General features: G+C 46.3%; 1 protein-coding gene across 5 annotated transcripts in view; it reads right to left on the bottom strand.

The window, feature by feature from the left end:
* Positions 1 to 20939, bottom strand: part of PHKG1 (phosphorylase kinase catalytic subunit gamma 1) — a 75703-nt gene extending 54764 nt beyond the window's left edge. The window contains exons 1-5 of one of the 5 annotated variants that reach the window (XM_068120760.2): positions 20851 to 20939; positions 17703 to 17805; positions 2497 to 2654; positions 806 to 981; positions 378 to 432 (exon numbers count right to left, since the gene is read on the bottom strand). In XM_068120760.2, the coding sequence (XP_067976861.2) occupies positions 378 to 432; positions 806 to 981; positions 2497 to 2591 (326 nt within the window). In that variant the 5' untranslated portion in view covers positions 2592 to 2654; positions 17703 to 17805; positions 20851 to 20939. Of the gene's footprint in view, positions 1 to 377; positions 433 to 805; positions 982 to 2496; positions 2655 to 10785; positions 10831 to 17702; positions 17806 to 20850 lie in introns of those variants that run through there. The other 4 variants (XM_068120761.2, XM_068120762.2, XM_078780320.1 and 1 more) reach the window with 4 other exon arrangements.
* Between the last annotated feature and the right edge of the window lie 6551 nt (positions 20940 to 27490).

Genomic DNA, 27490 nt, shown 5'->3' with positions numbered 1-27490 from the left:
ACATAAAAAGGTATTACACAAAATCCATTCCAAAATATATTTTAATACAAAGTCAAGGTTCTCGGAGTTACAGTCATGGCACAGTATGAGGGTGTTTTAACTGCCTCAGAAAGAAAATTGAACAAGCAGACAGTCAACAGAGAATACAATGGGATATGGAAGAAATGGAAGGGTGTTTAGTGGGGGAAAATTAAAGGATCGCAAACAGAAATTAAAGGACATGAAAATGACCTGCGGCCTTGAAGAATGATGCAGTGGAGGAAGGAAAATGGTTGGATAGATGCAGGAAGGCAATATCACAGGTGGGAAGAGGGACAAATGTGTGCAAAAAGCTTTGATTTCATTACACCAAATCCATTAAAATAAGACATACTTACAAATCAAAGATCAAGAAGATAAAAGTGTTTGATTGGTAGCAGTCAATGAGGGCAACTGAAAACAAAAATACAAAAAAGAGCCTCAGATATCAAGAAGAGGAGAAAATGTTGAAAAAAAAGATACAAAATCCACAAGGTTGTGTCAAACTACAAAACCTTTTCTCTCTTACCTTGAGAACAGCAAAAGCTGTGATACACATACAATGAATGCCATAGTTGGAAAACACATAAAATAGGAAGTACAAAGAGCAAAATGCGTTTTTGCAAAGTAAAACAAGCAGAAAAGAAAATAGTTTCATGACTATGTAAACAACTTTATTCTGACAAAAAATTGCTAGCGAAAGGCCTCACGCGTAAATCAAATAACGACAACACTGCACTACTCCAAAAATATACAATACACCTCCATCATATATCTTGTTACTCACTGACATTTGGATGGCCCGAGACCTTCTTTAGGATATCGATTTCCTTGACAGTGGATGTCTGGATCTCTTCGAGCTGCTGTGTGTTAAGGCGCTCGGGTGTAATGTCAATGATTTTCACTGCATACGCCACACCCGTATGTTTGTTGAGGCATCGGCGAACCACGCTGCTCACCCCTCTACATCCAACAAAAGGAATACAAAATTATTCTACAACCGACAAGTGTGCATGCACCAATGCACGTATGCATAACACACATGCACCTACCTTATGTCTTTAATTGCAGGCTGTCATAGACAAAACCACTCACTTCTAAAAGCAGTGTCAGCTGCTACAATGTTACCCACAGTATTAGTCAGCTACATACACATGGCTTTGTTAGCCTTTTTTTGGAAGGCCTCAATCCCTCTGCATCCTCCCCCCTCTTCATCTCCTCCCAAATCCTCACTCCCTTGGCAAGAGAATCAACCCAAATGCGTTTCTATCTCACTGGATGTCATCAGCATGGAGTGGATTTCCCTGAAGAGTGAAGTTGGCAAGCCATCGCAACAGTAACACATCATATACATATATACACTCACAGACATATCCAAAGAAGCAGTTACAAATTCAGCATTATTGACATGTTGGACAAGCAATTTGTGGCACAAAGCCGACATATCATTTACATTGTAAACAAAGGGCCCAAAAAAATACTTTATAGTTAGACAAAATCCCTCTCACCCTTAAACCCTACTGGATAAATCAAGAGAGGATAACAGTACCAATAAGTGGGAGTAGGGGGAAAGGGAGAGAGAAATTTGATAAAACCATAAATAAAACTATAACAATGCGACTGTGTCGCCAATATGCCTCCACATAGTCCCACAATGGGTAGATGCCATCACTCTGCATATGCATGGGTAAGGGATCACATTTGTGAAGTTTTGTGTTGATCGGATAAGGTTCGTTTTTCTATCCAAAGTGGCTGCCAAACCACGAGACCTATGAAATCATCATTTTCAAACTATATGCAACAGTGCTGTTGGATGATATTTGTAAAATTTCGCATCGATAGGGTGAGCGGTTTCAGAGATATAATGATTTAATATTTTCCTTCAATCCAATATGGCTGCCAAACCATGTGACTGATGGTCATAAATTTAATATTTCAATACAAATGGGTCATAGATCATGTGCATGCAATTTCAGATTTTTAGGATAAGGAATGCAATTAAAACATTTTTGGCTGGTATACCACTTAACCTATGATGTCATCATTATCATGCTTTTGTTCCCCATTGGGAGTACTTGACAATGTGCCAAGTTTCAAATTTTTCCATTCAGCGGTTTCCGAGAAATAAAATTTTCATTATTTGCTTTTAATCCAAGATGGCTACCATACCACGTGACCTACGACGTCACAATTATCATAGAAACATTCTGCATGTGTGTCACTCCTACCCTGAAAGTTTTGTCTCAATCGGACATATGGTTGCTGAGAAAAACGAGGTTTAGCCTGTACGGATGGCCGGGCGTACAACCCGAAAACATAATGCCTCCACCGACAAAGTCGCCGGAGGTATAAAAACAAAAACAAAAACATGTTTTATAAGAAACCCTATGTTTATGTACAAGGCATCACAAGTAAAAGTAAGACATTCCACCACGAGCCACAAAAATAATAATAATAAATAATGTGCAAAACACTCACCGGCCAATTATTTCCTTTGGGTCATACTTCTTATAGAAATCCAAAGCAGCTGCACTGTCAGGCAAGTCATCTTCTGCCCGAATATCCCGAGTCATGCTGCCGAATCTCCCTTCTCCACAAAGTCCTCAGATTCCTTTTACACTCTGAAGTACCACCTGCTTTTATGAACAATAGGTTATTACAGTATTGAGAAAAACTGAAAATGGCATACAAAGTAAATGCTGTATCAGGAAATGCATCAATTTCCAGAAAAGGGAAGAATGGCATATTTGAAGCTGTGGAAGAGGAAGAGCATGCCAATGTGATGTAGGGGGTGCACCATCATGTCATGCCGCATCCCTATCCATGATCTTTTCGACCCCCATTGAACAAATCGTGCTCAACCTTCCAACTTTCAGGTTACTGTATTTCTTCCCCTCCTCTCTATCCTTTTTTTCTGTTTCCTGCTTGTTGTGTCGAACTGTTGCCAGACTGTCAGTGCGTTGCCTTTTTACCTTCTGTCACCTCATTCTTCCAATGAGCCTAGATAATGCAATGAACATATAATATTGGCTTATAGGTCAACATAAAAACAATGCTTCACAACTAGAATCTGAAGGGTCAACTAACTAGTTCACAGCACACCAAGAAAATATATTTTAACTGTACTTGCAAAGCCAAGGCCTGTTGTACAGAGAAAACAAACGTGGAAGATCATCGCAAATTTCTTAAGAAAATCGGACAGGACAGTACAAAAAAAATTTAAACCCTGAAATCTTACCGGGCACACACAAAGTATTCCAACTCATTCCGTCCAGCATTTAATAATGAAATAGGAAATTTGACGCAGGAGGAGGCCATTCGGCCCTCCTGACGACACCTGGTGGACAGGTTGGGTACATTACATTATACCAACACCAGATTCAATAAATCCGTGAAGCTAATGATTTAATTACATTGGGGCATGGGAGAGGAGAGGGGAGGAGAAAAGTCTGGCAGGCTCAGAAATATCATAAGGCTGTTAAAAATTAAAATGTGGAATTGATATTTTTACCTCTACCACCGAAGGTCGATGGAGGTCATGTTGTCACCCTTACCCCTGTCTGTTTGTTTGTTTGTGAACAGGATATCTCACAAGGTTGTGGACAGATTTGGACGAAATGTGGTAGAGAGTTTGGTGAGTGACATGGACGAAATTATTCGATTTTGGTAAAGATCCGGAACCAGATCCGGCTAATAGAATTTTTAAAAGCGATTCTTCACCATTGAGTGATAGAGCAAAAACCGATACATAGCAGGATATCTCAAAAAGTTATGGGCGGATTAGGATGAAACCTAATGGACAGGTTGGGTTTGTGACAAGGACAAATCGATTCGATTTTGGTGAAGATCTGAATCCGGATCCGGATATGAGAACGTTTTAATTTTGTAAGTGATTCTTCACCATTGAGTGATACAGCCCAAAACGATATATAGCAAGATATTTTTAAAGGTTGTGGATGACTTATGACAAAACTTGGTAGAAGAGATGGGTAAATGACAAGAATAAGCCAATTAGATTTTGGTTAAGGTCCAGATCCAGATCCATCCTATCAGTGGGATCCAAAACATAAACTGACCACACATACCTGGCAGAGGTATGTGCTCTACCAAGTGATGTTGTAGTTATTATTAATACGGTGAAGAAAATACAACACCGACAACACACTACCCCCTTGACAAGACCCGAACAGGCACGGCACTCCACACAGAAGCACACAATCACCCATTCATACCCAAGCTACCTAACAGTCCTGCAAATATCCCTATACCTTTATATCTCCAATACTTCCAGGTACCTATCTAATCCCAATTTAAACTTGTCTACTGTTTCTGCTGTATTTTGTATTTTTGACATTCAAGTATTTTGCATTGGAGTGGCAACTTGTCCAGGATTGTGCCCAATAACCGAGGAAACTGCTTCAGCTGCCCTATGCATCTCAAAATGCAAAATGAGTGGTCTTCTTATTTTTCTGCTCCCTAATTAATGCTTCCAACACTTTCCCCACAACTGAAGCCAAACTAACAGGTCTGTAGTTCTCTAATTATTCTTTGGATCCTTTCTTAAATAACGGTTCCATTTGCTACTCTCCAATCCTCCGGTACCTGTCCTGACACCAGTGAGCCATTAAAGATATCTGTTAACATCTATCTCGCTTACCTGCTCAGCCAACTCCTTCAGTACTCTCGAGTGAATATTATTTGGTCCCGGAGCTTTATCTACTCTTAGATTTCCCAGCTGTTCCTTTACGTCCTCCACTCCACCTCCATCTTCTGGAAAAGCCCTTCATCACCGCCTTGATAGATACTCTCAACGATTGGAAATTATCCTGCCTGTCCTTGTGTAACTGTTGAAGCAAAATACCTGTTTAATAAGCCTGCCATCTCGCTTTCCTCACCAACCACTCTCCCTGTGCTATTCCTCAACGGGCCCACACTTGGCTTAACCTTATTCATAGCATATATCCTATTTTATCCTTCCTGTCACACCAATACACCTTGGAGCCTTCTAATCCTGTACTTCAGTTACTCTCCTCATTAAACCATGTCTCACTTCCTGTAACTATATTGTACTCCTCGTCACCTACTTTGGCTCAAGCTCTTCCATCTTATTATTTAAACTCATGCCATTGGTATAGAATATGTTAAACTTTTCCCTTCCTGAAATTATATTTTGCTGCCTGGCCTTACCAATCACAATTATATCATCAATTACTTCCTTAATATCCTCCCCACCCTCCTCTAACCTAAACAAGCCTGAATTCCTCCCTCAATTCCCACTGCAAACCTTGCTGCACCCTTTATACTTAGCATATATCCACCATTCTGGAAACACTCCCTTTGGCCCCAAATGATTCAAACTGCCTCTTAAATGCAAAATGTTTTTCCATACACCATTCTACCAGCCATAGATTGACATCTATTGCTCTGTTCATAAATTCTAATCCTTGTCCTAATCATGGGAGAATCCCAGAAAAAATTACATCACATGCCTTACGAAACTGAGATTGCAGGATCAAACACCTCTTAAAAGGATTGGGGCTTTAAAAAATTTTTAAAATTAAGTATCACAGAAGTTTGCGAGCTATATAGCAGACTTAAGAAACAAAAGCTAAATGTACAAATTGGCACAATTAAGGCAAAAATAACAGAGATTGACAAACACGATGCAAACCATGCAACCCTTAGATACTCAAATAACGCCTTGATATTATGCATAATATTCTTAGCGATGTCCTTCTTATTCATACTCCTTGGTGGCATAATGGTTAGAGCGTACCCTCTGAGTGTGAGAGGTCGGTGGTTCAAACCCCATCCAAGTCATACCTAATACTTATAAAATGGTACTTGACGCTTGCTTCCTTGCTTGATGCTTGCCATTTATAAAGGATAGAGCATGGATAAACAACGCTGGGAAGATACTGGAAAACCATTCAGTATAACCGTTACGAAGAAACTACATTCTGTAAAGAGTATAGTACATCAAAATCAAAATCAAAAGTTGTTTTCTTAACTTGCATATGATTAATCCTACACAGTACTGCACTCTACACATTTGCTCCTTGAGGTTACCTATTTCTCTGATGCTCATTGTCCTCTTGTTAGCTTCTCCCAATTTACATCACCCATCTCTCTACTTACATCATCCATACCCTCAAGGTTTCCTTTCCTAAAATCTAATAGTGTTACTCCAATATCACAAACTCTAACTCTTAACAGAATCCTTGCACACTCTATGTTATGGTCACGTGATCCTAAATGCTCCCCTGCCTCCACCTCCTCCACCATATTGGGATCGTTACTTAAAAGGAGGTCTAACACTGCACTCCCCCTAGTGGGCCGATCTACAAACTGGGTTAAAAAGCAATCCTGGACTAAATCTAGAAAATCTTCATCTCCTCTGCCATTTCCCTGTTCCTGGACCAAATCTATCACTGGCAGGTTAAAATCCCACATAATCAATACTCTTCCCTTACCACATGTCTTTATTAATTATTCATGTACTCATTCTTCCTTCTCTTCCCTCACACCAGGAGCCCTATAAAAGCATCCCAACAGTATCTTACTGTTTTTACAAACTCTAATCTCTACCCATACAGAAATCCTCTACATTAGATCCCTCCTTAATGTCTCCCCTATCTCTTTATGCAATGCTGTCAATTTTTTGTTTTTTTTTGTATACAGAATCGAGGCTCGTGAAAGAGCTAACATTTATCACACAAACAAATCAAACAGACAAACAAAATAGATAAAAAGAGGGAGCGGTAGTCAAGATGGGGAGAGAAGGGGAAGCACACAAACACAACATTTGAGAGCAGGGACATCGGGAGATGTGTGGGAGGGAGAGGGCTTGGGGGGAGGAGGCGTGGGAAGAGGGGGGGGGGTGGGAGAAGTATAAAACACAAGGACACCAAGGACTTCCAGGAAAGAAGTTGGGATTTCAAAAAAATTGGATTTGGGGTGAAATTAGCGGGGGTAGAAAAGATCAAGGTTTTGGATGGGGGAAGACAAGAGATGGTGGCGAACAGCTGTTTTAAAGACCTGGAGGGAGGAGTGGAATTGAAGAGAGTGAGGGAGTTTGTTCCAGAGGCGGGAGAAAAGAGGAATGAGGGAGTGAAGGTGAGCAGAGAGTCTTGATTTTGGCAGTTTAACCATAAGAGGGTTGCAGGCAGATCTTGTGCGACCTGTAGGAATATTTGGGGGACAGAGCCCAGAGAGAGCTGCGGCAAGGCCGGAGAGGAGTCGGTAGAAGACGGAAAGACCACCAACCTGCCTGCGGTGAGTGAGTGAAAGGCCCTCGGAGTTAGCTTCATCGCAGGAGATTCCAATGATTCTGAACGCTTTGGTTTCAACAGCGTGAAGACGAGCTAGGTGTGAGGCAGGAGCACCAGCCCAGAGGGGAGAGCAGTATTCCATTGAGCTGCGGATGAAAGCCTTGTATGTGGTGAGGAGCTCGGGTGTGCCAAGGAAGGACTTCACACGACGGAGGATGCCCAGTCGGCGACTGGCTTTGGAGGCCAGGTTAGAAATGTGGTTTTCCCAGGAAAGATCATGGCAGACAGTGAGACCCAAAAGCTTGAGTGACAGAACTTATTGGAGAGGATTATTCAGAAAGTGGATGGGAGGGTTGTCCAGTCAGTCTTTTCGGAGAGACATCGTAACAGTGTGAGATTTGTCAGGATTGAAAGACATGTTCCACTTGTTTGCCCAGTCTGTGATTTTGTCCAGGTATGCAGAGAGTGAGGAGGCTGCAGCCTGCCGATCTGAGGGATGAGGAATGGAGCGACAGAGAGTAGAGTCATCAGCAAAGAGACAGAGAGGCTTTTCAAGAGAGTCAGAGAGATCATTGATGAAGACCAGAAAAAGTATAGGGCCCAGAACACTGCCTTGGGGAACTCCAGCCTGAACAGGAAGAGGAGATGAGAGAAACCCATTCAGGGCCACACATTGACTACGACTAGAGAGGAAGTCCGCCAGCCATGCGTGGAGATTTCCATGGATACCAAAGGAGGAGAGTTTGGTGAGCACAGCGGGGTGCCAGACCGTATCGAAGGCACGTGATATGTCAAGGGAGACGGCTCTAATTTCCTGTTTGGCATTGAGGACCTCCATCCATTGTTGAGAAAGCAGAAGCAGCATGTCCAGAGTAGAGTGACCTGGTCTGAAACCAAATTGATGATCAGAGATCAAGCCATTGGAGAAGAGGAAAGATTTCATATCCGAAGCAATGATGGATTCCATGACTTTGCTGATAATTGGGAGAAGGCTGATTGGTCTGTAGTTGCTAGGATCTGTTTTTGCACCTTTTTTGTGCAAAGCGGTGATGTTGGCTGATTTCCAAGCAGATCGCAGATGACCTTGAGCAAAAGAGAGGGTGACGAGAACAGAGAGAGGGGGAGTGAAAGAGCGGAAGAACAGGATTTTAGGACCCGTGGGCTGATGCCGTCAGGTCCAGTTGCGGAATCAGAGTCGAGGGTTGACAGAAACTTTTCCACCTTGTCAGGAGGAAAGGACACAGAGTCCAGGAGCAGCTGGGTATGACTGGGTACGGTGGGTACAGAGAGGGATGGGTTTGGGACACAAAATTTAGAGGCAAACACAGAGTTGAGGCATTCAGCTTTTTCACGTGCGGAGTCAGCTGTGTAGCCGTTTGAGGTGAGGGAGGGGATGGAGGGGGAACAAACACCAGAAACAGATTTGACCAGACGCCACCAGGATTTGGAAGAGGGAGACAGATAAGAGAGTTCGGTCTTGAGAATGGAGAGGTATTGTTTCCTGGCTCTCCTGAGGGTGGACACACACTTGTTTCGGGCTTTGTGAAAGGCAATGAGATTTCCTTCCGTTGGATTTGTTTTCCATCATTCACTGAGATTGCTACACCTCCTCCTATTTTATCCTTCCTGTCACACCAATACACCTTGGAGCCTTCTAATCCTGTACTTCAGTTACTCTCCTCATTAAACCATGTCTCACTTCCTGTAACTATATTGTACTCCTCGTCACCTACTTTGGCTCAAGCTCTTCCATCTTATTATTTAAACTCATGCCATTGGTATAGAATATATTAAACTTTTCCCTTCCTGAAATTATATTTTGCTGCCTGGCCTTACCAATCACAATTATATCATCAATTACTTCCTTAATATCCTCCCCTAACCTAAACAAGCCTGAATTCCTCCCTCAATTCCCACTGCAAACCTTGCTGCACCCTTTATACTTAGCATATATCCACCATTCTGGAAACACTCCCTTTGGCCCCAAATGATTCAAACTGCCTCTTAAATGCAAAATGTTTTTCCATACACCATTCTACCAGCCATAGATTGACATCTATTGCTCTGTTCATAAATTCTAATCCTTGTCCTAATCATGGGAGAATCCCAGAAAAAATTACATCACATGCCTTACGAAACTGCGATTGCAGGATCAAACACCTCTTAAAAGGATTGGGGCTTTAAAAAAAAAATTAAATTAAGTATCACAGAAGTTTGCGAGCTATATAGCAGACTTAAGAAACAAAAGCTAAATGTACAAATTGGCACAATTAAGGCAAAAACAACAGAGATTGACAAACACCATGCAAACCATGCAACAAGTATTATACAACTTCCACAGTATCCCAAGATAATAACACAACATTGACGAAAAAATGCAAAAGAACTATAAAAATGGTCATCATCTATATACAGTACAACACAAAAAGAAATCTCAAATATGAACGGTGTCCAAAAATGCAGACAATTCAATGAAAAAACAGAACTGTAAACAATGAATCAAAAGCTCTCCAAACACTTCCAACCACACCTTACAGCGATTCAGCTAACCAGAATACATTATTTAAACACCTGTCCTGCACACCTGAACTTGCCTGTCCGACACCTTCAAAGTCAACGCCACACGAAATAATAATTAATTTAAAAACTCCTGCAGAGAATCAGCATGTTCTGAGCAAGCACTGAGTCAGCCAAGCTTTCCTATTAATAGCAAACCTCGAGCAACCAAGCACCCCTTGTATGTCAAGATGGTAAAAGCGATTTGTGATGATCAAGCGATGGTGTTTAAATCCATCCCTTAACTCTAATTGCCTGGTTGTGGTTGTTTTCTTTTGGACGTTTGTGCCCAATTTTTTCGACTGTTGGACTGTCACCTACGTGTAATTTGATTCTTCTTTACGTAGCCATTAATCTATATCTGGGGAGAACTGTAGTGTCATAAACACGGAGGTTAAAACAACATGTGGAAGTGTACTCTATTCCTAGAATTCATCCCACATGTCTGAAAAGTTCTGCCAAACTGTGATACAGTTAATGAAGCAACAAACACTGAAGTGATGCACAGAAAACATGGATATTTAAAGGAAACTTTTCAAGGTTTACCACCATCAAATCATAAACAACTAGAACAACAAGAGTTCATGGAACACGATACCCCATGTAGGGTTCAATTATATACAGGAGGGCCTTGACGTTTGGGGGGTTACATTCTTCAAATTCCCAGTGAACCACAAATCCACAAACATAGGGGTAATGGGAAAAATGGGATTAGGGACTTCAGCTTTAAAATTTGGCCAAAGTGGAACCTAAATTAACATGTTTATGCAATGCTTTTGTGCTATTTATTTTCATAAATAAGAGTTAAGAACATTAAAAAAATTAAATGAAAAAACAAAACATGTTTTAGGGCTACAAACCTTTATATTTTTAAAAACATTTTAAACCTTTTTTTTTTAAATTCATTTTTTAAATTAAATTTTGATAAAAGAAAATGTACCAGAAAAGAGGCCGGTGGGCCAAATTTCAGCTCTCTAGGACGTATGAAACCTAGAAAACAAATGGCTCAAAGATTTGAAACGGGACAAACAAACAAAGTTCAAATGAAGTTAAATAAAAGTGTGTAATAATAAAAGTGCGTAATAATAAAAGTGCGTAATAATGAAAGTGCGTAATAATGAAAGTGCGTAATAATGAAAGTGCGTAATAATGAAAGAGCGTAATAATGAAAGCGCGTAATAATGAAAGTGCGTAATAATGAAAGTGTGTAATAATGAAAGTGCATAATAATAAAAGTGCGTAATAATGAAAGCGCGTAATAATGAAACTGCGTAATAAATAATAATGAAAGTGTGTAATAATGAAAGTGCATAATAATGAAAGTGAGTAACAATAAAAGTGCGTAATAATAAAAGTGCGTAATAATAATAATAGTGCGTAATAATAATAGTGTGTAATAATGACAGTGCGTAATAATAAAAGTGCGTAATAATAAAAGTGCGTAAAAATAATAAAAGTGCGTAAAAATAATAATAGTGTGTAATAATAAAAGTGTGTAATAATAAAAGTGTGTAATAATAAAAGTGTGTAATAATAAAGTTTACTTTCTTTTGTCATTATCATTATTATTATTCAGTATGCAACCTGTGGCTGCTGATTGCATCATTGTTAGGAGCACGACTGCGCCACTGATGCAGTGTCCCTGTTTACCAGTAAGCTGGCACTCATTTTGTCGACCTGGGAAGGAAGACAGGCTGAGTCAACCCACCTGATGTTATTTTAACGGAATGACAGGATTGAATTCAAGATCCTAAGATCTTAAGCCAGCCACCTTAACCATTAAGCCAACACAAGGCTTATTTTCCTGTATTAAGAACATAAAATAAATTTATATTCTTAAGTTATTAAGATCATGAAACTTACCTTTAACAATAATGATGTTAAACCTGATCTAATAATGCAATGGTGATGTTGATCATGGTTACCATAAAGACGAGTTGATGGAAATGATCGGTACATACCCATAATGGCCGCCTCTTCTTTACCCACAAAAACATGCCACACCCTCTAATGCTATATATCAATATATTGCATTGTTCCTGGAAGCATTGTGAAAGATGATTTGTGTTGTACAGGCTTCAAGTATGTAATTCAATTTAAATCAAGGCTTAAGGCTTAGCTTAAGGCTTTATTTAAATAAAGGCTTAGCCATCAATCATCTGGACTGGTCTCCCATCTCTATTGCCTCTGACATCAACTCTTCCTAGGAATTCTTCCAAAGTAAACTGCTCTCTCTCATGCACAGATTTATCCCATCTCGTCTTCAGTTGTCGTACCCTTCCTCCCATCCATGGTACACTGAAGCTTGTGGTGAGGCAGTTGCCATGAAGCAACTTGCCTTCACCTCATGGAAGACAAATCCAACTGAAGGTAATCTCAGTTCTTTCACAAAGCTCAGAACAAGTGTGTGTCAACCTCCAGGAGAGCCAGGAAACAATATCTCTCTACTCCCAAGACTAAACTCTCAAACCTGTCTCCGTCCTCCAAATCCTGGGGGGGGTCTAGTCAAATCTGTTTCTGGTGTTTGTTCCCCTTCCATCCCCTCCCTTACCTCAAACGGCTACACAGCTGACATCGCACGTGAAAAAGCCGAACGCCGTAACTCTGTGTTTGCCTCAAAATCTTGTGTCCCGAACCCATCTCTCTCTGTACCCACCTTACCCAGTTGAACCCAGCTGCTCCTGGACTCTGTGTCTTTCTCTCCTGACAAAGTGGAGACGTTTTTGTCAAACCTCGACTCTGATTCTGCAACTGGACCAGACGGCATCAGCCCACAGGTCCTAAAATCCTGCTCTCCCGCTCAATCTAACCCTCTCTCTGTTTTCTTCACCCTCTCTTTTGCTCAAGGTCATCTGCCATCTGCTTGGAAATCAGCCAACATTACTGCTTTACACAAAAAATGTGCAAAAACAGATCCTTGCAAAGACAGACCAATCAGCCTGCTCTCAATATAATCAGCAAGGTCATGGAATCACTCATCGCTTCTGACGTCAAATCCTTCCTCTTCTCCAATGGCTTGATGTCAGATCATCAATTTGGATTCAGACCAGGTCATTCTACTCTAGACATGCTGCTTCTGCTGTCTCCACAATGGATGGAGGTCCTTAATGCCAAACAGGAAATCCGAAAAACAGGAAAACCTCGACATATCACGTGCATTCGATACGGTCTGGCACCCCGCTCTGCTCACCAAACTCTCCTCCTATGCCTATGGTATCCATGGAAATCTCCACGCATGGCTTGCGGACTTCCTCTCTGGTCATCGTCAATGTGTGGCCCTGAATGGTTTTCTCTCATCTCCCCTTCCTGTTCAGACTGGAGTTCCCCAAGGCAGTTTTCTGGGCCCTGTGTTTTTCTGGTCTTCATCAATGATCTCTCAGACTCCCTGGAACATCCTCTCTATCTCTTTGATGATGACTCCACTCTCTGCTGCTCCAATCCTCATCCCTCAGATCAGCATTCTGCAGCCTCCTAACTCTCTGCAGACCTGGACAAAATCACAGACTGGTCAAACAAGTGGAACATGTCTTTCAATCCTGACAAATCTCACACTCTCACTATGTCTCTCCGAAAAGACTGACTGGACAACCCTCCCATCTACTTTCTCAACAATGCTCTCCAATAAGTTCTGTCACTCAAGCTTTTGGGTCTCACTATCTGCCATGATCTTTCCTGGGAAAACCACATTTCTAACCTGGCCTCCAAAGCCAGTCGCCGACTGGGCATCCTCCGTCGTGTGAAGTCCTTCCTTGGCACACCTGAACTCCTCACCACATACAAGGCTTTCATCCACAGCTCAATGGAATACTGTTCTCCCTTCTGGGCTGGTGCTCCTGCCTCACACCTAGCTCGGCTTCACGCTGTTGAAACCAAAGCTTTCAGAATCATTGGAATCTCCGCGATGAAGCTGATTGTGAGGGCCTTTCACTCACCCCCTGCTGGCAGGTTGGTGGTCTTTCTGTCTTCTACCAACTCCTCTCCGGCCTTGCTCCCCCAGCTCTCTCTGTGCTCTGTCCCCCAAATATACCTACAGGTCACACATGATCTGCCAGCAACCCTCTTATGGTTAAACTGCCAAAATCAAGACTCTCTATTCACCTTCAGTCTTTTATTCTTCTTTTCTCTGGCCTCTGTAACAAACTCCCTCACTCTCTTCGATCCCACTCCTTCCTCCAGGTCTTTAAAACAGCTGTTCACCACCATCTCTTATCTTCCCCCATCCAAAACCTTGATCTTTTCTATCCCCATTAATTCACCACAGATCCACTTTCTGGAAATACCAACTTCTTTCCTGGAAGTCCTAGCAGTGTCCATGTGTGTTTTACCTCTTCCCCCCCCCCCCCCCCTTCCCATGCCTCCTCCCCCCAAGCCCTCTCCCTCCCACAGATCTCCCGATGTCCCTGCTCTCCTTCTTGTCTCTCACTCCCTTTATCATATGGTTTTATGTTTTATGTGTCAGTTTGTCTTTTTGTGATCAATGTTAGCTCTTCACACAAGCCTCGATCTTGTATACAAAAATAAATAAATAATAAAGGCGTATAAACAAATTGAATTCCATGTCTTACCGCCATTTTCCCCAGTGTCTATTACACCACCCGATCTAACACGTTAGATAAGTTATTCGTGCATGTCATTTGTATCCATTATGACGTCCTTAACCCTTAAATGCTGCCAAATATATTGTTACGGTTTTGGCGAGAAGCCCATTCCCTTACCAAGGGGAGATGAAGCCCCTTGTTCTCCTTGGGTCTTCGAACCGCGAGACTTGAGTCGCCACTCCCGGGCAGACGTGGAAAAGGGTCTCGGGACAATTTTCGCACGTACCTAAGTACCCACGCCGCCGCGGGAGCTGGGATCGAGTCTCGCACGAACCACGCGTAATTGAGTACACCCGAGCGGATGGCGTATCACGTGGTCCGTGCTGTTACCTTGCTATTGGAACCCGATCAGGGCGATATAATTCGTACCATGCTAAGTCAATGATGGAGAGACAAAAGCGGTCGAATCAAAGGAAAAACAGATTTAATTATTATTAACACATGTACAGTGGTAGAAGAAGAGACACAGGGCAGTCTTAAACAGTCTTACTTTTCCCAGACAATGGGCCCACTCACACTCACAGGGGGGATGAAGGAAGAATTGTTCATGCGCTGAACGCGCCGGCTTTGGTCCTCCAGGACCAGCTCGCCCGGCGTGGCCCTCTGGCAGTCACAGCACGTGTCCCGGCGAAGACCGGCAGGCAGGCGGTAAAATCCTCGCGCGCGTACCTCAGCAAAGGCAGGCAGGAGGAAATATACGCGCGTCTCTGGCCCGGCACGGCTGTCTCTTACAGCGCGATTAATACAACTGCCGTCAAACTGAACGCTCCGAACTCATAACTCGTAACTCAGCGCTTTCACTCTCGTAACTCAACGGAGGATCTGTCTCCAGCTCAACACAGTGCTTTCCCTCTCATAACTGAACACAGCGCTTTCACTCTCGTAACTTCACGGAGCGCGTCTCCTCCCGTCTCATAACTTAGCGCTCCGAACCGACTCTCATAACTCAATTCAACACCGCGCATCCCGTCTCATAACTCGTATGGCTTGCCCTGCGCGCATCTCATAACTGAGGTGGGGGCTCCGGGCACAGGGTTATATTAGCCCCGCCCTAGCCCACATCGAATGTTCCAAACTCCGCCCTTTGCCGCAGTGGTAAGTCACTCCCCTCGAGCCCTGATTGGCGGCTCGTGCTTACCGGTCACTCCCACTCCGCCTTCCTTCGCCCTTGATTGACTTGTACAGGCCTGCCTCGTGGTATTTCGCGCCAAAACCAAAAGCATGGAGGCATCGTAAAGGACCTAATTCTCATTATTCTACTCAACGCAAAACTACACAAAGGAAAGGTCTACGCTTACATTTACTATGAAATAACTGAGCTTTAAACGAGGCTATGTGTTGTAGTGTAACTAAACTAGGAGGGGAAATTAACCTTTATTATAGAAACACAAAACCGCAACAATATCATTGTACATGCACATCTCAACAGCAATTTACAAAGGGAGATAAACAGCCCATTAGCCTTTGAGACACTGCACATATCTTCAACATCCAATAGACATGATGCACTTGTATAGAATCGCAGCGCCATGGACATTTGTTGAAGGGGATTCAGTGCATTGCTCCTCATCGTAGATTGATCCAGGTCATCTTGCACTGCATTCAGCAGCCAAGGAAATGATTCCTATAAGTCTGTAATACAGGACAAATTTGATATTGTCATACTCCAGTTCTCCAGTGTCATACTTCTCTCCATATTGTCATACAGCCTGGTGTTGCCTTAGCGGTTTGGGCGCAGGCTTGGGATCCTTGGATCCTGAGTTTGAATCCCGGTCGATCGCTGAATTAACGCCAGGGGGGTTGACTCAGCCTGTCATCCTTCCGAGGTCGGCAAATCGAGTACCAGCTTGCTGGGATGAATGATCCTGGTGTGTACCCCAATTTAGAATAGGTACACCGTATCCCTGCGCATTGTAAGAGGCGACTCAGGGTTGGGGTCAGGAAGGGCATCCGGCCATTAAAAAAACATTACCTCAAACAGGGAACCATGATTGTCATGGGGCCCGCAAGGCTAACCCCCACTCTAGCAGGGGAAAATGGCCTTAAAACGATCATTCATTTTTCATACTTCTACAGAGGATTTAATCTATCCTCAAAGATTCTCAATGGAGAGGTTCTCAACATCAACAAACTGCCCTATACCTATTCTTTTCTGCCTCCTCGAGCCAATTCAAGCACTCCTAACACATCCACATTCACCGCCGCATGTAAACTACCAATTATTGTAAGCCATGCAATGCTTACTTCAAGGCACGAAATGCAGTCTTAAACATGCCCTTGCCGACATGTAGAAGTTTCTTTGTTATTTAAACACTTGTGATTAGGTTTTGATCACGCATTAGATAATGACTCTTCAGGAATTGGTGACTAACTTTAAAAGGGTGTTCATCACACGATTAGCAATTGTACACCCCGTCTAACTCTTAAACACCTTTCATAAATTCAGCCCTAAAAGTCTCCACATATTGTTAAATTGCACCACTTCATGAGGGATAACAATCAGAAGGCGCTCATTTATTCTACAAATGTGGCAATTGCAAGGTATTTGTACATTATGGCCTGCTCTGAGAGAGGTACCATGGAACCTTTAATAACTTAATGGAATACTGTTCTCCCTCCATTGGTTTGTACCCCAGCATTACATCTCTCTCCTGTATTCTGTGGAATCGAAAGGTCGAATATTACTGGCATCCTCCATGAATGAGGCCTGCTCTCACATCGCAGACAGATTGGTGACCTCTAAGTCACCACCAGTCTAGCTACTTCTGTGCACTGACCCTCTCCAGCTCATCCAGGACACAGGCAAACTTCCAGTAACTCCCACCTGGTTAAACTCTCAAATCCAGATTTCCACACACCTTCTCTCTTTTGTTCGTATTTTCTTCCATTTGTGGAACTGCCTTCCAGAGGCTGTTCAATCACAATCCTCCTCCAATGATTCAAAAAGCAGGTGGCATATTTCCATCTCATGTTATCTCCCCACCCCTACCTGTGATCTTCTCTACCTGCATTAATCCCACCTAACCTAACCCTCTTACTTGCAGATTACCATTTCCTTTCCTTCTCACTCTCCCCTTTTCCTGTTCGTTACTTCATTGGTTGTTGTGTCTAACTGTCAGTGTGTTGTCATTTTACTTCTTTTCTCTCTTTTTTTACCTTGCTCTTCCATGAGTCTAGATTTTGTAACCAAAAAAGGTTGGCAGACAAAACAGTCAGCTTAACTTCTTCATAACGTTGACATACACCAAAAAAATGTTACCTTTGATGTATCAGGTAGATAGTTCGTAGTCGGATCTTCCTCCACCACAAATCAATCCCAGCGTATATACTTCAGAGGGTGAGAATGCTACTCCTAAGCCATCCTGTCAAGGAAGAGTAAACTCAATTAAATTAGGAACTTAAAACCTTGTACTTCTTCATTTTTTAAGCAGTGAAGCCACTTCAATATTTGGCTATATCCATCCTTCCATTTCGTCTGTCAAAAATGAAGAAGAACCTTTCTAACCAACCGTGTTTAATTCTAAAGGCTTCTAAAGTGTAATTCTAGAAGATTCTAAAGGGTGATTCTAATGGGTTTTAATTCTAATGGATTATAATGGGTGATTCTAATGGGTTAAACAAGGGAATAAACCAATGGAGGTAAAATGCAAAGAAGCATGTAGAGTCTAAAGCTCCCAAACTTATTGGAATCAACAAGGCCGAAGCAGGTCAGTCGTCTGTATTTTCTAACGTCTATTTACCATCATTGCTCCTGCTCTCTCAGTCCTCTGGCCCTCCTCAGCAACTCCAGGATGAGCGTGTTCTTTCAGTAACCCCCTCCCAGAGGTTAAACCTCTAAAGTACAATCTAAGTCCACACCTCCACTGTCTTGTTCCTCGCTTGCCTTTGAGACCGTTCAATTTTCCGGTCCTCTCCCAGGCTTCAAGCAGGTGATGCACCACCATGTTGTGTCATTCTCCATCCCAACCGGCATTCTTTTCAACCCCCCTTATCCCTACCTCACATAACACTTCTTATTCTACCCACCTCTCCCACCAACTTTCACTACTCTTTCCCTGTTCATTCAATCCCTTGCTTGTTGCAGCCACTTTTTGCCCCACTGTCAGGTTGTCGTTTTGACTTGTCTCATTATTCCATGAGCCTCGATTTTGCACACAAAAAACAATAATGACCACAAAGTCTCCAATAATTTATCAAATGGTGACCCCAGTGACCATCAGGCTGGAACTGATCATTATCTGTCATGTTTTTAAAAGCACAGCTGAAGGATTTGCTAATTATGCCAAGCATGGAAGCAGTGCAAAGTAATTTGTGACAGTTTTATATCTACAATGTAATCGTTACATACTGTAAAAATATAATTATGGACTTTTATTAATTAATGGGAACATGCAGAAAACCCACTGCACCTTGTTGGGGCATCATGGCATTGGCAGGAGGAAATACTTCCCCTGAGATATCAATGCACTTTAAAACTAGAACGGCACTTGGTAGAGAGCAAGACTGAACCGTGTACGTTTCGAATCCCACCGATAGGTCAGATCTGGATCCGGACCTCAAGAATGAATGAATGAATGATCGTTTTAAGGCCATTTTTCCCCGCTAGAGCGGGGGTTAGCCTTGCGGGCCCCATGACAATCATGGTTCCCTGTTTTGATCCGGACCTCAAGCAAAAATCTAATTGGCTTGTTCTTGTCACCTAACCAACACATCCACCAAGTTTTGTCGAAAGTCGTCCATAACTTTTTGAAATATCATGGCCCTATCCCTAGCTGGGAGACCAATCTTTCCAATCATTAACTTGTACGCAGTAATAATGTCACCCCTTTCGACGTCTAAAACGGAGCGAATGTCGATTTAATGTCTCCAGGCGCTTCTTGTATGATTGGTGACGTGGTTGAGGAACCAAGTGGATTGCTCACCTTTGGACTCGATCTTATTTATATTAGTCTTGTACCGGTATAAGATGCCATAAGATATTTCCATATTCCAACAGGGGTCTGACCAGAGTTGTGAAAACCACAGTGAGCATCCTCTCGGTGTAATGTGAGATAAAGTTATCTTTACGATCCTTTGGTTATCTATCAGGATTGTTGATGAAATGTGTTGGTGAAAACTTATATTGGTCTTTTCCTGATTAACTTCCTGTAATGCAGTACGGTTTAAATAATAATTACCTCCACCACCAAAGGTGGATGTAGGTTATGTTTTCACCACTGTCTGTCTGTCTGTCTGCCTCTCCCTTTGTGAACAAAATATCTCAAAAAGTTGTGGATGGATTCGGACGAAATTTGGCAGAGAGGTAGCGTATGTGACAAGGACGAAATTATTAGATTTTGGTGAAGATCCGGATTCGGATCCGGCTAGTAGAATTTTTAAGTGATTCTTCACCATTGGAAGATACAGATAGGGCCTAAAACGATACATAGCAGGATATCTCAAAAAAATGTGGACGGATTTGGACGAAACGTAGTGGACCGGTTGGGTGTCTGACAAGGACGATTCGATTTGATTTTCGTGGAGATCTGAATATGGATTCAGATATGAAAATTATTTAATTTTATTAGTGATTCTTCACCATTGAGTGATATTGCCAACCAGGTGGAGGTATGCTCTCTACTGAGCGCCGTTCTAGTTGTTTCTTGAGTTAAACTTCCGCACATGCAGAACTTTGCACTTACTCTCATTAAAAGGCAATTGCCAAGTTCCAGACCAATTATGGGCGTTGTCTATGTCATTTTTCAGTGATACAACTTGGTTCGTATTAGTCACTGGTCCACAGACTTTGGTGTCATCAGTGAAGATGTAGATGCAGTTTTCAAGGACCTCCTCTGGCAGGTCATTGATGAAAATTATAAAAAACAGAGGTCCAAGGATGCTCCCTTTTTTTTGGAATGCCGCTCCTCGCTGGAGTCCACCTTGAGATTGGCCCATTGATGAATGATGGTTACTCTCTGCTGTCCCCTTGTCAAGAATGCTGTAAACCATCTGAGCAACTTTCGTCTATACCATATGATGCTACCTATCGTTTTTGGCGCTATCAGTATCACTCAATGGTGAAGATTCATTTTTTTATTTTTTTTGATATTTAAAACTCCCAAATTCGAATCACCAAAATCGAATCGATTCGTCCTTGTCAGTCACCCAAGCTGTCCACCAAATTTCGTCCGAATCCGTCCACAATCTTTTGAGATATTTTGTTCACAAACGGACAGACAGGGGTGAAAACATAACAACCTCCATCCACCTTCGGTATCAGAGGTACGAAGCCACGCAACGCACGGTCCAGGTTCATGGACCGAAAACAGTTAAGGAAAAAGGAAAACAACTCGATGATGCTTCCAAATTACAGCACCAAGCTCGATCTATGACACAGAACGAAGACCCGGCTGAGGAAACCAACTTACCTCAGAGCAAGCACCACAGACACAGACCCTACTCGCTTAACAACCCGAAATCCGCTCAAAAATCAACACACCTTCGTAAACACGAATCTAAAGGTTAGTATCATTATTATTTTCGCCTAGAGTATTTTTGATGGGCTATAAGTATGTTACTAAACGAGATATTAAAATAATTTGTGCATCATTTAAATTATTGCGGAGAAAGCAGCCTAGCTAACTGTAACCCGTGAATACACCCTTTAAAATATTGCACGCTTTTACTAGTAGGGATAAAAGAAACCAGATTTAATACTACAGAGTTCATAGAACACGTTACCCCGCGCAGTTTAATTAAATACTTCAATTTAAATAAAATAATCATTTTAAAGATCGTTAAAAAACATTCCGGATGATTAGCGCCATTGAAGCAGTCTTATACACGACACTCATACACCACCTTTTAAAACCTATATCAGTTTACAAGAAAGTTTGTGGTATCCTATATCTGGTCTGTACTTCTGCGTTAACTTTTAACTGCGCATGCGCAAAGGAGTAGCGGTCTTAAATCTAAATTGAGACCAGACACTATATCCAGCTTGTTATCTCACCTGGAACGAAGTTCAGGGGATCTTATATTCTTATGCGATCGCGCGTCGTCTGTCCGTCCGTCAGTAAACACTTGAAACTTCTCCGAAACCGCCAATGGGACTGCGACTAAATTTGGCACAAATTATATTTGTTGTGCTGTGACTAAGGTTTGTTCACGGCATTTAAAAAATCGGGGTCTTAGGAGGTCTACCGGGGTCAAAGTGTGCTGAGACTAAGGTTTGTTCACGGCATTTAAAAAATCGGGGTCTTAGGACTAGGAGGTCTACCGGGGTCTTAGTGCATCCAGGTTTGACCCCCCCCCCCCCCTCCCCGAAATAGGAATTTGCTTTTTACTCTGAAAAATAATACACACAATATTTCGATAAAACTTGACTACAACCTACATCACCCGTGATGTACCGAAGTTTGTTCACAGCACGAAGAAAATCGAAGTTTAAGGGGGTCTACAGGGGGTCAAAGTGGGTCCAGGTTTGACCCCCAAAATAGATATTTGCTTTCTTCTCTGAAACTACACACACGGAATTCTGATGAAACTTGACCACAACCTTCATCACCCGTGATGTACCAATGTTTGTTCAAGGCATTAAAAAAAAAATCGGGCCCTGAGGAGGTGTATGGGAATATTCCCCCCAAAATAGGGATTTGCTTTTTTCTCAGACTATATATACACACGCAATTCTGATGAAACTTGACCACAACCTTCATCACCTGCGATGTACCAATGTTTGTTCAAGGCATTAGAAAAAGTGGGGTCTGAGGAGGTATACAGGATGGGAGGGGGGAGGGGGGGGGTAGGGGTTGTCTTATGATTATGTTAGTATGGTTTACACATGCGGCCCTGTCTACGATAAACCAACAAATTGGTTTAAAATACCTTTCGTCATTGTAGTATACTGTTTATCTACCAGATGAGCGCCAAGGGGTATTCGTATTGCCCCTATGTTTTTTGAATGCAGTGATGTTTATGGCCTCTACATCTTGAGGGAGTTTGTTCCAGTCATTGACTACACGTTTGCTATCAAAATTATTCTTCTAATCTGGATCTGCTCTTTTACAGTTTGGATCTCTTGTAGCAGGGTCTATTGCTTGTTGGAAGAAGCGACGATCTGGGACACCAATCTTTCCATTCATTAACTTGTACACAGTAATAATGTCATGTAGCGGTTACCGCTGGGTATACACAATCGCCTTGCACCTGCCGAGGACGCGGCCAGGGAGCGATCACCATGCCGGGCTCGCCCAGGCCGCCCGGACAGGCCCAGACGCGCCTCTCCAGGGCATGCCCGGACTCGCCTTTCCCGGGCTCGCCCGAGCCGCCCGGGCACGCCCGGTCTCGTCTTTCCCGGGCATGTCCAGACTCGCCTTTCCAGGGCTCGCCCAGGACGCCCGGGCACGCCCAGTCTCGCCTTTCCAGGGCTCGTCCAGGACGCCCGGGCATGCCCAGCCTCGCCTTTCCAGGACTCGCCCGGGCACGCCCAGACTCGCCTTTCCAGGGCTCGCCCAGGACGCCCGGGCACGCCCAGACTCGCCTTTCCAGGGCTCGCCCAGGACGCCCGGGCACGCCCAGTCTCGCCTTTCCCGGGCAAACGCTCCGGCATAACGTGTTTGAGTGTGTATATATATTGCTGCCCGATAAACGGGCTTTTCAGAGTACCCGAGTTTGATTTGTGCAATAAAGCAACTCAGACGAATTCCCGTCTTTTGTCGCGTCAATCCGTTCGACTCGCGTTGGAGCACAGCTCCTTCATTGGTGACCCCGACATGGACACGGCAGTTGCCCTTAAACTGCCTACCTTCTGGGAGGCTCACGCGGCGGTTTGGTTCGCCCAGGCGGACTCCCAGTTTGCCCTGCGAGGCATCACCGCCGACGACACCCGCTTCCACCATGTGGTAGCGGCACTCGGCTCCGCCACCGCGGCCCGCGCCCTGAGCCTCCTCCAGCACCCGCCAGCCGCTGACAAGTATGGCGCGATCAAGACGCTCCTCCTCGACGCATTCGCCCTCTCACCGGCGGAACGCGCACGATGCCTGCTCGACCTCGGCGACACGCGCCCGTCCGAGCGAATGGACGACATGCTCTCGCTGCTCGGTGAGCACTCTCCGGATTTTCTTTTCCGGGAGCTGTTCCTCCGCCAGCTGCCTAGCCAGGTACGCTTCGCCCTGGCAGGCACGCAGATCGCGGATCCCTGCGCCCTCGCCAGGGAAGCCGACAAGATCTCCTCGGCAGGCCAGCACATCGGGGCGGCTACCTGGAGCCTGCCGCCGTCCGAGGCGGCGCCCATGGCGCCCGGGCACCCTGAGCGGTTGGAGGCCGAACTGCCGGTGCAACTGGCGGCCGCCACGCCGCGCCGACCGCTTCCAACACGACGGCCGGGGCCTCCACCTGACCAGGCGTGGTGTTATTACCACGCCAGGTTCGGACAGAAGGCTCGGACATGCCGACCCCTGTGCACTTTCGGCAAGTCGGGAAATGACTGGGCCGGCGTTCATTACCAGCCATGAGCGCCGGCCACTCGGGTAACTTGCTTTTTATTAAGGACAAAGCGTCCGGGCGGCGTTTCCTTTGTGACACCGGCGCCCAACTGAGCGTCATACCCGCCTCCGAGCAGGACAAGCAGACCGCCGTTTGCGGCCCCTCCTTGGTCGCTGCCAACGGATCGGCCATACGCACCTTCGGCCCACGCAACGTCACCCTCTGATTCGGCAGCCAGCGCTTTAATTGGAGCTTTGTGACCGCAAGCGTGCCCATGGCTTTGCTGGGAGCCGACTTCCTCTGCGCGCACGGGCTGCTGGTCGACGTCAAACGGCATTGCCTTGTCAACGCCGAGACCTTCAGCTCCCTGGCATGCACGATGAGCAGCTCCGCGCCGACCGAACTAGCGTGCGCCCTCCCGGTGGCGAACGAGTTCGCTCGCCTGCTCGCGGAATTCCCGGCCCTCACGCGGCCGACGTTTTCGGCCGTCGCAATGCGACATGGTATCGAGCACCACATACCCACTACGGGCCCGCCGGTCTACGCCAGAGCCCGCCGCCTCGACCCGGCCAAGCTCGCCGTGGCCAAAGCCGAGTTCGACGCGTTGGAGCACCTCGGCATCGTGCCAAAGCCGGGGGGCGGATGGCGCCCATGTGGCGACTACCGCCGCCTCAACGACGTTACCACCCCCGACAGGTAACCGATCCCGCACATCCAAGACCTTTCCGCCCGTTTGGCGGGACGGGTGATTTTTTCAAAAATTGACCTGATACGGGGATACCACCAGGTACCTGTCAGGCCGGCCGACGTCCCAAAAACGGCCGTCATCATGCCGTTCGGCCTGTTCGAATTTTTGAGGATGCCGTTTGGCCTCAAGAACGCGGCCCAGGCGTTCCAACGCTTGATGGACGGCGTGCTGCGCGACCTGCCATTCCTCTTCGTCTACCTGGACGACATCCTCGTCGCCAGCACGTCCCGGGCCGAGCACCTCCTCCACCTCCGAACACTGTTCGGGCGCCTCAGCGAGCACGGCTTAATCGTCAACCCGGCCAAACGCCACTTCGGCACGAGGACCGTTGACTTTTTGGGCCACCACATCACCAAGACCGGGGCTGTGCCGCTGCCAACCAAGGTCGAGGCCATCACCAAGTTCCCGCGTCCCCGCTCCATCAAGGCCCTGCAGGAGTTCCTCGGCATGGTGAATTTTTATCACCGTTTTGTGCCCCGCGCTGCTCAGCTCATGCGGCCCCTTTACGAAGCCCCCCGGGGCAAGCCGGCCAAGCATGATATCGTCTGGTCCGCGGCCATGGACGCGGCATTCACGAGCGCGAAGCGGGCCCTCGCCGACGCAACGCTGCTGGCTCACCCGGTGCTCGACGCTCCCATCGCCCTCACTACGGACGCCTCCGACTACGCGGTGGGTGCCGTACATGAACAATGGGTGAACGGGGTTTGGCAGCCACTCACTTTTTTTAGCCGGCAACTCCAGCCGAACGAGTTAAAATACAGCACGTTTGACCGCGAGCTCCTCGGTCTATACTGGCTGTTCGCCATTTCCGCCACCTCCTGGAGTGCCGCCCGTTCACGGCTTTCGTCGACCACAAGCCGTTGGTTTACGCAATGGCCAAAGTCACGGAGCCGTGGTCGGCCCGCCAGCAGCGCCACCTCTCCGCTGTGTCGGAATTTACCACGGACATCCGGCACGTCGCCGGAAAAGACAACGCCATAGCCGACTGTCTTTCTCGGGCCAGCGCGAATGCAGTCCACCTCGGCGTGGACTTCGTGCTCATGGCGGCCGACCAGACCACCGACACCGCGGTGCAAGCCCTCCGGGCGGCGACACAGGCCTCCGCCTGGCCGACGTCCCCTTCGCGGACACTGTCCTGCTCTGCGACGTCTCCCAAGGCCAGCCTCACCCCGTCGTGCCCGTTACCTAGCAGCGCCGCATTTTCGCCTCCCTCCACGGCCTTTCCCACCCAGGCCGGAAAGCTTCCCGGAAGCTGGTGTCGGCGCGTTTCGTCTGGCACGGACTGCGACGGGACGTCCGCGATTGGGCCAACGCCTGCACGGCCTGCCAGTGGGCCAAGGTCCACCGCCACACCCAGGCCCCGCTGGCACCTTTCACCGTGCCCGAACGGCGTTTCGACCACGTCAACGTGGACCTGGTGGGCCCCCTTCCCCCATCACGGGGTTTCACACACCTGCTCACCATGGTGGACAGGACCACCAGGTGGCAGGAGGCCTTTCCCCTCGTTTCCACCACCACCGCCGACTTGGCACAGGCTTTCATCGCCACCTGGGTCGCCCGTTTCGGCACACCGGCGGACATATCTTCGGACCGCGGTCCGCAGTTCACCTCCGAGCTGTGGGGCGTGGTCGCCCGCAACCTGGGGGTCAAGCTCCACCGTACCACGGCCTACCACCCCCAAGCCAATGGGTTGTGTGAGCGTTTTCACCGCTCCATGAAGGCCGCGCTCATGACCGGCCTTCAGGATGGCGGTTGGGCCGACCGGCTGGCGTGGGTCCTTTTGGGCCTCCGCACGGCCCCCAAGGAGGACCTCCAGGCGTCCACCGTCATGACGCACACCGGGGGCCACTCTGGCCGCCGTACGACAGGCCCTTCCGGGTCCTGCGACGGGACGACAAGTCATTCGTCATCGACATCGGCGGCAGGTACGACCGGATTTCGGTGGACCGCCTCAAGCCGGCGCACGTGGACGTCGACCAACCACCACGGTTGGCCCTTCCTCCGCGGCGAGGCCGCCCCCCGTCCACGGTTCCCCCCGCTCGACCACCCACCACCACACCGGACCCCCCCCCCCCCACGACCCTCCAGGGGTCGCTTCGGCCGGGTCATCAGGACCCCCCTTAAATTGACCCTGCCGGTGCAAGTCGATTCTGGGGGGGCGTGTGTAGCGGTTACCGCTGGGTATACACAATCGCCTTGCACCTGCCGACGACGCGGCCAGGGAGCGATCACCATGCCGGGCTCGCCCAGGTCGCCCGGACAGGCCCAGACGCGCCTCTCCCGGGCATGCCCGGACTCGCCTTTCCCGGGCTCGCCCGAGCACGCCCGGTCTCGTCTTTCCTGGGCATGTCCAGACTCACCTTTCCAGGGCTCGCCCAGGATGCCCGGGCACGCCCAGTCTTGCTTTTCCAGGGCTCGCCCAGGCATGCCCAGCCTCGCCTTTCCATGACTCGCCCAGGACGCCTGGGCACGTCCAGACTCGCCTTTCGGGGGCTCGCCCAGGACGCCCGGGCACGCCCAGTCTCGCCTTTCCCGGGCAAACGCTCCGGCATGACGTGTTTGAGTGTGTATATATATTGCTGCCCGATAAACGGGCTTTTCAGAGTACCCGAGTTTGATTTGTGCAATAAAGCAACTCGGACGAATTCCCGTCTTTTGTCGCGTCAATCCGTTCGACTCGCGTTGGAGCACAGCTCCTTCAGTCACCCCTTTCGACGTCTAAAACGGAGCGAATGTCGATTTAATGTCTCCAGGCGCTTCTTGTATGATTGGTGACGTGGTTGAGGAATCAAGTGGGTTGCCCAGCTTTGGACTCGATCTTATTTATATTAGTC

This window comes from Myxine glutinosa, chromosome 6 (assembly GCF_964187855.1).
Source record: "Myxine glutinosa chromosome 6, kmMyxGlut1.1, whole genome shotgun sequence".
NCBI lineage: Eukaryota > Metazoa > Chordata > Myxini > Myxiniformes > Myxinidae > Myxine > Myxine glutinosa.
Note: the sequence above shows the minus strand (reverse complement) of the source record. Positions and strands in the feature narration are given on the sequence as shown.